General features: G+C 36.2%; 2 protein-coding genes across 6 annotated transcripts in view; one reads left to right on the forward strand and one right to left on the reverse strand.

Moving 5' to 3' along the window:
• The window catches only part of LRP6 (LDL receptor related protein 6), a 704,489-nt gene that overhangs the window by 482,833 nt on the left and 207,895 nt on the right, over positions 1-13,761 (forward strand). The gene's annotated exons all lie outside the window — the stretch shown is intronic.
• The window catches only part of PPARA (peroxisome proliferator activated receptor alpha), a 46,331-nt gene continuing 32,887 nt past the window's right edge, over positions 318-13,761 (reverse strand). For all 5 annotated transcript variants that reach the window (XM_069864439.1, XM_069864457.1, XM_069864448.1 and 2 more), the window contains 2 exons: positions 9,858-10,305; positions 318-8,088 (listed from right to left, as the gene is read on the reverse strand). In XM_069864439.1, the coding sequence (XP_069720540.1) occupies positions 7,841-8,088; positions 9,858-10,305 (696 nt within the window). In that variant the 3' untranslated portion in view covers positions 318-7,840. The remainder of the gene's footprint in view (positions 8,089-9,857; positions 10,306-13,761) is intronic.

Genomic DNA, 13,761 nt, shown 5'->3' on the forward strand with positions numbered 1-13,761 from the left:
GGAGCAACGGTCTTCACCATTTCCAGGTGTGCCACCTCTCTGCTGTCCCCAAGTCCTGATTCTGCAAACATTTACACAAGCGATAGCTGAGATCTTAAGTGGTTGTACAAGAGCACCGAACAGAACTACTGTCATGTGCGTAAAACTTATTCATGCGTGCATGGTCATTGAATGAGGGACTCGGTTAAGACTTGGCAGCTGCTTTGGGTAACGTACGAGAAAGAGCCTGAACAGGGTAAGAAGTCTGTTTGTCTCAGAACTGTAACATTACAATGAGTTACTTTCCTGGAAATAAAGGATCAGCACAAGTCATTAAATGAACTTTTAAAAATACTTTATTTTTTTAAAACCATTAAGGCAGAACCATATTTCAAATTAGCTGTGTTTACATTCAGTCTTAAAGGATGACCTTTTTTTTTTTAAAGCACATAGGTTCCTACTGGTCTGTATACAAACACTATAAATTTGACCTCTTATTTTTAAAGGAGACAGAAAAGAAAAAAATCAGTGTAAAAAAAGAAGAAAAATGTTTAGTTCAAGATTTTTCATGCCAGATCAGTAGGCTGGTAACATTTTAACCCATCATCTTATTTAGCCATAGGTAATTTTTACATTCACAAGTGCAAGAGATTTTGTCTTTCCCATAAATCCCTGTGAGACCAGGGCTTTCATTCTTTCTTGAAAATGTCATTTGCATTGCTCTGACAGAAAGAAACTTGGGAACTTGGCTTGAATTAGTCGCATTTTACTAGGAAACAAGCATTCCATGAGAATTAGGTTTGACTACTCCCTGCAAGAAATGTCTGCTCTTTGTAAGTTCTGTATTCACTGTAATAAAACATACCCAAACCCTCCTAAAAACACAGGTGACTGGAAACAATGATCTGGGTTTTTTTTCCTCTTTAATATTGATATCTCGATTTAATTAAACACTTGTTAGCTCTAGTGATTAGGGTTTGGCAACGTTAACAAAAATGTGCTCTTTTTGTGTCCTATCAGATAACAGACAATTTGAGACATGATAAACGGTTTTAACATCATGATGTAATTAAACCTCATGTCACATTCCTAATGAAAATTCAGAGCAATTGTTTATAAAAGCTGTGAAATAGCAGGAGCAATATGAAATGAGAAGCTGATAAAACCAATGTTGTCAAACAGTTGAGGGTTGTTCTTGTTAAAATCCATAACATTAAAACTTTAATTAGATTTGTTATTACTAAAGAAACAACTAAAGCCATAAATGTTCTTCCACTTCTGAAACGAGAGGAAAAGTGTTTGCGGCTACTGAGATGGAGCCATGGCATCACATATCCACCTCTCCCATGGGACTCATTTCCCAGGGGAGAGGGATGATTTGATCAGAAGCAGTGCCCTTGCGCTATCTGTGCAAGATGCTACCGGCAGAAGAACAGCAGCGGTCTGATCAGGAACCCTCTGCTGAAGGGCACTGCTGGATACCTGTGGAGTGCCTGTGGATACCTGTGAGTGCCTGTGGATACCTGGCACCGTGAACAACTCCTAGGACCAGGAAGGCAAAGGCACCATGTGTCCATGAAGGCAATCCTAGGCTGCTGTGCGGCAAAGTAGACCTAGAGTATCCGAATGAGCCAGAGGTAACCAAGGGTGGACTTGGAACAGCACTCTGTGTGGTTATTAGCATATGAATCATCCACCAGAAGATTTGTTAACCTTCTTACAATTCCCGTTGCACATCACAAACAGATTTTGAATGATTATACAGCACTCCTACACAGTAGGAGTAGAACACAGGACTTGAATGTTGCCAATATTTCGGCTGGTTAAAGTTTTCCCATACCACCACATTTTTTTTCTTTCAAGTGTAAAGAATGCCCTGAAGCTTCTTGCATTGATCATAAGGCTGGTGTCTTTTCCACAATAGGGATTACTGTACCTGCATATCCAACCTGAGAAAATATACCAAAATACTTAAAAACATCTTTAAGTACCTTCTGCTTGAGCTTGCAGTCCTTATTTAAGGCCCAGCCTGTAATCAGATTAATCTCTTTTTGTGCGTGCAGCCTATCCCCTGGGCAGACGCAACTCATCTGAAATTGAGGTCCTTGTAAAAGGAATTCTGTTTGGAAAAATCCTTGCAAAGGGATCTAACAAGATCCTCTAATACAATAAAGAGTTCAAGAAAAAATCCAAACCAGCTACAGTAGCTGAAAAATATTTTAAAAAACCCTGTAAGCACGTTAGAGAAAATAAAAGAAAAAGGAAACACCCTTGCCCTAGGATCGGTTTAGTTAACAATTAATTTGTATCATGTATTTACAGTGTAAAGTGAGATTGCTGGTAATACCTTTTGCAGGTTTTATTCACTGCTGCCTATGAAATTGAGAAGAGAAGTAGCTGTAGTTTACCACGAGAAAGTCCAGTAGAGCTTTTACAAATATGACACAAACATTTTAGTAGGCAATGAACCTTTACAGTGACACCAATCAAGTGAAAATTTCAAATTGTAGTGATTTGGGGAAATAAAATCTTGCCTGTTTCAAATAAAATGCAGTAAGTATAAATAATTGCTGGAACATTTGTAACATACTGTGTTCCTACCAGATGCTATGTTTTGACTACAGTAAATTAAAAGGTGCACTTCTAAAAAGGTAACTTTGTTCTATACCAGGATTCATTAGCAGGAATGCTGTAGGCAAAGATTGTCACACCTGAATCACAGGATCCCTACGAATGGATTCTGAATTCATCTCTACTTAAAATCATAAAGGGAACACTCCTAGAGTAAAGCAAATAATGGCATTCCAACATTTTGTTACGCACTGCCAAATTTCATATTTTACTTCTATAAAAACTGCAGCCCAACCTCAGTGCAGGTAGCAGGAAATAATCCTGGATACACTTTGTTATTTCTAGTGAGCCACAAGTCAGTTCCTCAGAAAGTATCAGTAATGGAAAACTAAGAACATAGCTCTTCTTTACTCTCTTTTTCAGACTTCCAAGGAAAATGAACTACTGTGCTGTAAAGCAAACAGGAACATAGTTCTATAAACTATCATATTAGTGAACTTTAAAACATTAAAGATACGTGCTCAGTTTTGGGATTACAGCTCTTCCTCACCTAGGCTTACTTTAATGAAAATTAAATAAAAGGAAGTCTATGTTCTATGTGAAAATATATTTTAAAATGTGGTTACAGTTGTCAATACCAAACACTGATAAGCTGCAAAATTTTTGATAATTCTTCACAAATGATACAGTAATAAAGACCAGACAAAAAATAAATAGTAGTTTCTCTTTGACTTCAGGCCCATCATCCTTACCCCGTAAAAGCAAATCTTTCCTCACTGTACAAAAGGGTTCACAAGATAAAGTATGAAACAAATATTTAAATTAAATAATTTACATATTTTTCTTAAAGCACCTCTGTAATATAATTTAGTGAAAGTTTGTACCTTGCAATTATATTCTTGTATTTTACAGATTGAAACATGAAGAAATGGCATTACATTAAATTAAAAAAAATCCCACAATACATAACAATATCAATAAACTTAGATCAAACCCACATATAATTTAAATCTCTAGTAAAAGAAGAATAATAAAACTGATTAAACCTAGATAAAAAATGATATGCAGCTGATTATCAAGAAAGCACTTGAGATACAAGCAAGTGCCAGACACCACGCTACACCTTACATTTCAACACTTTATTAAAGGATTAGGGTTCTCAGGAAGGATTGCATTTTTGAAGACCTTATGCTTCAGCAATATCAAACAGCTGCAAATGTATTTCTTAAATGTAGTTGCAGATTTTTTACTAAGTAAGAGGGAGGCTTTTACAGAGAGACCGAGCTGAAATCATTCCTCTTCAGACACAGCACAGCTACAGTGTCATCTTCAACCGCTTTGTCTGAGATGGTGTGAAAGTCATCCAGGCTTTCCATTAGAAACAAGGAAGAAATTCAAATTGAATAGTTTGTGACCCAGCTCGTGTGATTGTTAAATCTCCTCAAGTTTTAGCAGTTTGAACAAACAAACAAATGTTTAGATGCTTATTATAAGCTCTTTAATTTGCAAACTTGTGCTTGCTCTCTCATGAGAATGGACTTAGTGCAACTGCTGGTATTTCCTAAATCTGTGTGGGCCAGAAATAATGGAAAAATACACTTCTATAAAATACGCTCTTTGGCAACAGTGAGGCCTTCTAGCAGCTGGCTAGAACCAAAGCACAAAGGCACATGGAAACGGCAATTAAATAAAAATATTTCTTTAAATATAAAGAAAAATTCCATTTCTGTACATGGAAAACATTCCTATCTATTGTCTGTCAATTTGCATTTTAAAAATAAAAGTGGGATTCTGAAATTGAAAAAGGTACAAAGCAACCAGTTTCTTTAAAATGGCAGTTGTGTGCTGTTACACTGAAGACAGTGCACCTTTAAAGACAAATATTTAAGAAGGAAATGAAAATGAACATAGATTTCCCTACCACTTGACACAAAACCTTTGGGGGTTTTCTCCTTTGTTTGTCAAAGTACCTAGGGCATCCCAAAAACTAAATAAAAACCATCCCTCAAAACAAGTCTCCCAAATGAATAAGCTGCAGGTTTGCTGAAAATTTAAGTTGTACCATTGTTTCCTAGGATTTTTCTCTATCCTTCTCTTGTCTTAAGCTGTCTGTGGTTCCTCAGTGCTATGGCGGTAAAATAAGTTATGTTGATAAGAATCAGAGCAAAACTACACCTAAAAGCCCATTAAATATTTAATAAATTTTTAATCCTAAAATCTGATCACTTTATTTCCCTCCATAGAATGGGTATTCTATAGTACTACATCATCTCTACAAGGTGGAGATGCTGAAGTCTCCTCCATAACATATCTCAAACTACTTCAGATTCCAAACTTCAAAAAACTGAACACAAATTGAGTCGTTTTGAAATCTAATTGGCAAAAGCCTGCTGCAGTCACCTACTGAAGGAGTGAATGCACTTTGTTAAAAGGGCAATGTAGAAATTAAGAGCTTCTTTTGCTCATTAACACTCAAGAAGTGAATTGTCTGCCTTGCATCACCCTTTGAAGGGGCTGTGGGTATGTGCATGGTGCAGCATTGTGGGCATCCAGAATGAATTGGAATGGATGAGGAATCCATCCAGAATTTTAGGCTATGTTAACATCTTGTTTGTATCCCTGTAAAAACTTTAGTGTCCAAAGAAATAGTCAAAAAATGCTTGCTGGTTTTCCAATGACAAAATAAAATGGATCTGGAACAGGAAAAATGCAAATTACACACTTTTCTAATGCTGGTAAGAGGAACTCATTACAAGCAGTTGCTAATATTGCTAAATGTTATACCTTCCACTGAATTTTCAATTCTTTATAGTTTTGCTGAGACTTATTGAAAACTTAATAATAAATCATTGTTTTTTAAAAGTTTCAGTAAAGTGTTTTAGCCACTTTGAGAACAAGAGCAGGAAAAACAGTTTTTGTCTACATAGACTGCGTCTGATTTTTCCAAGAAACCTCAGTACACTCAAACTATGGAACACAACTCTGAAATTTGCCCTTTGCATAAATCTGAGCTTTGAATATCAGCTTATACTTTTTTTTTTTTTAGATGATAAAAAGCAGTTGGCTATTAAGAGTTTCAGTATGCTATCACAGAACGACTGGTATTTTGACACTTTCTTGAGTAAAAAAATATTGCATATCAATTATTTCAATGCTCAATGTCTTAAACCTAAAGCCCGTATTTCCTTAGTGGAACACAGCTGACAGGAAGAATAAAGCAGCATCATTGATAAAACCCTCTTATTATTTCTGAGGGCAGACTATGTACTGCTGCAAGACACAAAAGACAACCTATTTCTCATCCACTGTTTCCTGGTAAGACCAAACGACCTTCTCTTAAGGCAGCACTAGAAATAGCTCTAACGAAAGGCCTGTTCTCCCTGTTGCTGACTGGCAACAGGAAAGGGTGAAAGTTTTGTGCACATGCATTATTGTTTGTATCTGGCCCTAGATGGTCATCAGACTTGAGGCCTGTGCTTTAATATGTTACACTCAATACATCTGACACGAAAACCTGTGCTAATGACCACACCTGGATAAATACCAAATTGCTTTTAAACCTGTAATTTATCCAGTATCTAACCATGCCAGGAGAAAAAAACAAACGTTGTGACTAAAATATGAATCATAGTGTGATGTTCTCACTGTGTAAATCATACCTAATTCCTGCAGTGAAGGTTTAAGATTCTCAAGTCTTCAAACATGCTACAATAAAACAAAGTGTCCTTCTGCCCCACTGAAAGCTGAACTACTGTGAAAATGCTAGGACTGGCTCCTGAGATCTTTGTGTTATGAAACAAATAGTACAGTAAGGAAACAATAAGGTGAAGTTACTGTAGTAAAAAAAAAAAAAAAGGAAAAGAATAAGAAATAGGACAGTGTCTTCCATTGAACTATAGCACTTTTGTGTAGTACTCTCTGATAAAAGATGCTGTAAAATGGCAGTATCAAGCAGTTTCCTTATGGCTTATTTTGCAGTAGGACTAAGCACTAGTGTAAAATCAAGAGTCTGCTTTGAAGAAAATTACAAACATATTCTCACCTATGCTCTCCTTCATATTTGTTACAGAATTGACACCTACGAATGCTGTTCTTGTTAATATTGTAACCTTAGCCACTATGGCTGTATCAACAAGGACAAAATTTAGTGAAATAATCTAGCTATTGATTTGTTCTATTGTTCTATCAACAAGGCCTATGAAGAAATAGAAAGAAATATATCCAAGTGTATAACTGGAAAAAAACAATGTACTCATCAGAGAAGTAAATGGGTCCAAACAGCTCCGAATTGCCAAGATACTGTTAAAAAAAGAAGGTGCCTTTCCTATACAATCATTTCTTCAGAGTAACTCTACACTAGAGTAATCACTGCACTAGAACGCTGCGCAGCTGAAATTCTTTTTTTCTAGGCCAAGATCAAATTTTTCAGTCTCTCCAAAACTCTTGCTAATTCCAAATACTACTTTTTTAAGTCAAAGCCACATCCTGAACTATGACAAGTTCTCCAAAATACAAATTGCATGATATAATTTCCTCAGGGACATCTTCATATTTCCTTAGAACACTTTTTGGAAAGGGTTCCATCACTTTATCACATTTTTTCTTCAAGAAGCACCTGAGCATCTCTGCTGTATTTTAGCTAACTCTTCAGATTACATTTCATTTCATTTCATTTCATAAAAGAACCATCTTTCAAACATGCTAATCCTAAGGTATACCAATGTAACACTATAGAAAGCTGTACTGCATTTCATTGAAGTAAAGCAGCAGCAGTCAAAGGTCTTTCAAGTTTGTATTGTATGTACCCTAATATTCAGCTATTTGATACACCTAGATGGACTGCTGCAAGAAAAAGTGTTAGTTGGTTCTCAGTAATTACCATTAGCTGAAAGTGCATAATCTTTATGATTGTGCATATACCTGGACAGAATTTACTGAACTTGTTATATTAATTCTAAAGTGACTTAGCCAAGAGGAACTACAATTTTGTTCATTTCTATTACTTAACCTTCTGATTTATTTATTCCTCACCCATCTTCAGATCTCCAAATAAAAGAACCATTGTAAAACACTTCATGAGCAGTATGATCAGTGTTTTTCTGCAGAACTCTTTCAAAAGAAGACAAAAGATCCCAAACCAAAGGAAGTGTAACGCTCCAGTTGCCCAGCTTTTTGATTTTTCATGCTCTGGACTGAGTGAACAGCAGATAAGTGTGCAACTAGTTTTGCTCCCATCTGTTATCAGTATTGCTCGTCTTTAAATATAGTGGAAAAAAAATACTAAAAATCCTTAATACATATCCCTGTAGATTTCCTGTAGTAAAGGGTGTAAATGTGCATCCGATTCAGTCTTCTTAATTATCTGAACAAGCTGTGCATGCTCTGTGACCAGTTGCCGGAGGTCAGCCATTTTTTGGAGAAGTTTTGGGAAGAGGAAGATGTCATCAGGATGGTTAGTTTGCAAGTGAAGTTTCAGTACATGTACAATGCTCTCCTGCATTTTTTCTATGTGTCCGACATTTACAAGACCAGGACGATCTGTTGTCAAAACAAACAAAAAGAAACATAATTTTATAATTATTCCTTAAAGTAAGCTACTGTATAGATTCCATATTGCAGGCTAGTGTGTATATGTACATTAAAAAAAAGAAGAAAAAAAAAAGAAGGAAAAGAGAAAAAAGGAAAGGGGAGAGAAAGGAAAGAGAAAGGTGAGGGAAAGGCAGAAAAGGAAAAGAAAAAAAGAAGGAAAAAAGAAAAGAAAAAAGAAAAATTAAAAGAAAAGAAGAAAAAAAAAGCAGTAGTCTTCCTTATTCCTTAGGCCAAATACTTTTCAATGCCCAGTCATTTGAAGAGAGATTTCATATGACTAAATACAACCCGTGCTGCAAAAGAAAGATGTACACTACCCTCTCATCCCCAAAACAGCAGAAGTATCCAGCCTAGGAATCCAGTTCTATATCAGTATGTCCTAATAACAGAATTCAAACAGAAAGGATTGAGGAAAAGGCATGTGGCTATTTCTAGAGAGTTCTTGAAGTTTGCTAGCAATACAGCACTAGGCTTTCAGTCTAGGTTCCCAAATGCATATTGCCATAGCACAAGGTATTGACAGGAAGCAGAGGAGCACCTATTAAGGATGTTTCACACTTTCTAGTTTATAACCTCATTTTCAGCTACTGACAGTCCTGAAATACTTTCACTCTCCAGATCAAACTTCTCTATAAGGAGTTTGGGGCAACAGACTAAGTATTTTTCTTGAAAATTTAAGCTAGTTCCAAAGAGAAGGATAGACAGTTCTTCGCCTGCGAAGAACTCTTGACTTTTGAAAATATCAAAATACCATCATATTGGTCAAAAGTAATTCAAGATTTGATGGGAATTTGCTGTCTAAACTAACACATGAAGCTTTTGAAAGTCTATAGATTGTATCTCTTTTCTTGTAACTGAGGATGGAACCAGGGCAATGAAACATCCTATGAGCTTGGCAGAATGCAGAAAAGGCAGATGGGAATAGTTGTTGGGACTTTCTTGATCTTTAATTTCCCATTTGCAAAATGCTTATCAATAGTTTTGAATTTAACCTTGAATATGGATGTCCTCAATTTATGGAGGAAAGAAAGGATGACTTTTGTGTTCCTTCACTCACAGAGAATTCAAATGATGGGCATTTAAAACCAACCAACCAAACAACAAACCCCGTATCCTCAGTAGTATGAAATACTTTTTAAAAATACCATCAACTATTTTTTTTTTCATTAGATAAGTAAGGTGTTGGGGTTTTTTATATGAGCCTGTGATATTAAAATCAGAATACCAGAAGTGCATCAACAGGGCTGTGCATTTGTGCAGAACTCATTACATAATGCAATCAGTGAGTGCCAAAGATGAGCAAAACTATAATCTGTACCTGTCTCCAGTCTCATTATACAGCATTTTTCTGCCCATCTGGCAGATATAAATACTGTTTTCAAACCAGCCTTAAATGTAGAAGAAAAACATCCACCAAACAAAAAACCACTACCACTCTTCACATCCCACCTTTAAATACAGAGTAACTAGATCCCTCTTATATGTGAGGCTAAACAGTAATTCCAAGCACGTCTACAAGTCTGTAGAGGAAAATACAGGATCAGGACTGTTAACAGTTACACAGTATCTTCCATGAAACACACTAACGGGGAAAATGACATTGTTAGTGGTAGAACTGAATCTTCAAGAAATACGTAAGGTTTTCCATTAAAACTATTAATTCAGATGAAGAAAAACTTAAAATTTACTACCTTAAAGGACAAATATGGAGTGCTTACCTCCGCAGCAAATGATGGCAGCAACAAAAAGGGATATATCGCTGTCATCCAATTCCAGTGCATTGAATTTCATTGCAAAATCAAATTTTGGCTCCATTATATCACAGAATGGCTTTCTCAGGCTTTTCAGAAACTCTCGGGTTATAAAACCATTTCCATAGGCTACCAGCATCCCATCCTTGTTCATCACAGATGCTAACATGGCAAATATGGCTTCATAAACTCCATATTTTAACAGCGTCACTTGATCATTCAAGTCAAGATTGGAGAAGCCAGGGATAGATTTGGCAAATTCAGTAAGTTCTGTGACAGTCTCTACAGACGTACACTGGCAGCAGTGGAAAATCCGAACTTCTGCTTCCTTGTTCTGAATTCCATTGGCTACCAATTTTGCGACTAGGGTCTTCTCTGCCATACACAAGGTATTCATATCGTGTATAACAAACGGCTACAGAGAACAAAATACCAATTCAGTTACAATTCAGTTATTAACCATTGGTTTCCTGAAGAATATGAATTTTGATAAACTTCAACTTTCAAGCTCATCACTCTTCACCTATCAGTAAACATGAGTTCTTTCATATTTCTGCATGAAGAGAAACCATGTATTACAGAACTAAAAACTGCAATACCTAAGAACAAGTCTGCTCTGCAAACAACAGTGCAAATAGTAAAATGTAAATACGCATGATGTATCTTTAATCTAGTTTTATGTAGTTGTTACAGTGAAGATCCAGAAGTACTGTGCTTAGTATGCATGTATCCATATTTGAGCAAGTCCCAGAAGTTTCACAAAAGACTTGTATTACCTTCTCCAGAAGTCCAAGTTATTCTGCCTACATTCCTATTGATTCCTAAACTAGCTACACTTGATGCACATCACGATGCTTTCTTGAAGTATCCTAGGGGAATACAGACAGTCATTTAAATAGAAATCAGCATATTTGCACAATGTTGTAGTCTGAGGTAAATTAGAGTCAGTTTTGTGACTGAGTTGCTGTAAGTAACTTCATTTCTCTGGAAGCTAATTGCACTAGTATGCAAAAAGGCCAACACTTCTACTTAACCAAGGCCATCCTCAAACTGGTGGAAAAGGAGCCGCACCTGTGAGGAGAGGCAGATAGGGCAGGTGACCCTAAACTGACCAACAGAGGATTCCAGCGTATATACATCATACTTGGTATAAATTGAGGGATCACGAGGGTCTTGCTCTCTTCTGCGATGGCTGACATTCAGTGAGGACTTCTTCCGTCTGGTTGCTCCTGATACTCAATTTGTGTGTTCCTGAATCCAGTTCCAGAGTCCAGCTCCCTCCTAGCCATGGACCCAATCCCTTGTGTCTGCTCTGTGGTATTTGTGGTGACGTATAGTCATCATGAGGTAGGCTAGGGGCACGATCTTATATATTTGTATATATTTTATCACTTTCTGATTATTTTAATTGTCATTATAATTTAATTAAAGCTGTAGTTCTGGTTTCCCACCTGTAAGGTTTTTTCCTCTCATTTTCTTCTCCCCTTTTCCTGTGAGGTGGGGGGAAAGGGAATTTGGAGGCTAAACTGCACCGTTTTAGCTGCAGAGTTTGGCCAGGTGGGGCTAAACCATGACACACAAAGGCACCTGCACTATTCTTATATGTTATTACCAGATTTTCCTAGATTATGTCCAAGCTGATCTTCCACAGAAATTCAGCTCATCTTTCTAGCTACAGATAGTGCTAAGTCATCTCTAAACCCAGAATCCCACTAGAATGTCAGAGAACACCAAATTTCAGTCTTGATTATGGCCTTTTCCGTAATTTCTGTAGTTTAAAAAGGTACATGCATTACAAACTGATGGGCCAGTCAAAACATCATATAAAACCCCCAGCATTTAGAACAATCAGGACTCAAAAATATTTTGATACATATTTGAGTAGCAGCCAGCAAACAGAGGATAATTCATGAAAGAAATGCAACAAAATCCAATGCTTCCCAGCCTACCAAACTCATGGCAATTGACCTTGAACATAAATCTAGTTCCATAAGTGCTAAGCAAAGTACTTCTTATGTGCACTTTTTGCTCGTCTCAGATTAAATATCAAAGAGGAACAATTTCTGTTATAAACTCATAGAATTCAGTTAGTTCACTTAGAAAACCCTCAAACATGCTAATTCCCCACAGTTGTTCACTTTTTAAATGCTTGTGACAACTACACATTCCATCTCACTTCAGTACTTCCAGTTATATAGAACAGAACTTTCTATGCGCGTGTGGATATGAGTGGAAAGCAGTAAAGCAATAAACCCACCATGTTACTAAGGCATTTGAAAGATATAGACCCTCTTGTAAATCTTTTTGGAATTCATCATCATTTCACTATGCACAAAATAGCTACGGCCAAGGTCTTCAGAAGTAAATTTAAAAATGATAACTTGTCATCATGAAAAACACTAATTCATTCTGAATTGAATTATAGTGGTGCCAAAAATTCAGATTCACTGAAATCAACTGTTAATGTACTGCTCAGAAACAGGTGGATAATGAATTACCAACAACAAACCCATGATTATTTTTTTATTTTTCTGTTAAAAAGTCAAAAGAAAATTAAAATGTTTGTTTTCCCAAGAGATGACGAAACACGCCAAAAAACATCTCGCTTCCCCGCATATTGTAAAATGAAGAAGCAGCCTGTTTATAACATACTAGGTCTGATTCCTCATTATTTTTTACTTGTAAATTCACCAAGACACATGCAAGCTGCTATTAGCTCATCAATCAGATGACTATAATCTGAGAGCCTAGCTTGCACAAATGCAAACACAGAAATTAAGATGCGGTGATCCAGAATCCCTCATGCACATTACATATTGTGACTTGTGATTCTGACATGTAGTAACAAGCTTAAAAAGGGCTTTATGCAGATTCCTACTTGGTAAAGTGTTAAAGCATGGTATTTACTGGAGACTTCTTTCAGCTCGTACCCCCAAAAAAGTTGAAGCCTGGGCATCTCTCTAATCCAATGAAGAAGACTGAGATTATTCATATGTTTCTCTTCTAATGCAGAAGCCTTCATGCTTGGCTAAACTAGACTATAATCTGCCAAATTCCATAATTTAGTAGACAGGTTCCTTACAATTTTTATAATTCTCATCCTCACGGTCACATGGTTGTTAGTATGGCATATGTAAAACCTCTTCCCTGCAAATTTTTACGGAAATTAAAAATGTTGGCAAAATGATACTTCTATGTATAAATAACATAGAAATGAACAGAATTTAAAAGAAATATGTATAAGGTGAAACAAGTCAGTCCTTAAAATGGTTATACAATCTCATGTGCTACAAAACAAAAAGCAGTTGATTGTGTTAGTCAGACCTTGGCTAAACAACCCTGAAAGAAAAATAACCTCTACAGCATATGTATCTTCACAGCCTTGCTTGCTTCTCCCTTTCAAAGGAACCATACAATAAAGACCAGGAAGGTCAGATGAGAAAATGGCCAGAAACATACGCAAAGAATTACAAACTCAAGTTTTCTTTCCCCTCCTGTCATTAATATTGTTGTGATTAAAATAAAAGTCATACAGTGCTCCTGTACACCCTAAAAGATAACAGTATTTATCCTGGCATCTGAGGTATAAAAACATAATTTTTTTTCTTTTCACTGTCATAAGAAATTATTTTGGAACAATTTCCCCCACCCATACCAAGAGGTATTCACATTCAGACATCACTTTTTTTAATTAAGAATTTATTTTCTTTCACTTCTGTGTCTCCTATAATATAAGGTTATAAGCTTCCATTTACAAGTTTCATCTGGTTTTCCTAAATCTTCCTATTATTCTGATAATAGTAGAAAAAGTAAAACCTGAAAAAGTAACTGTATTTACTACAGGCATTCTTTTTTCATATTTCATGTCTGT

The sequence above is a fragment of the Phaenicophaeus curvirostris genome, chromosome 1 (genome assembly GCF_032191515.1).
Source record: "Phaenicophaeus curvirostris isolate KB17595 chromosome 1, BPBGC_Pcur_1.0, whole genome shotgun sequence".
Classification (NCBI taxonomy): Eukaryota; Metazoa; Chordata; class Aves; order Cuculiformes; family Cuculidae; genus Phaenicophaeus; species Phaenicophaeus curvirostris.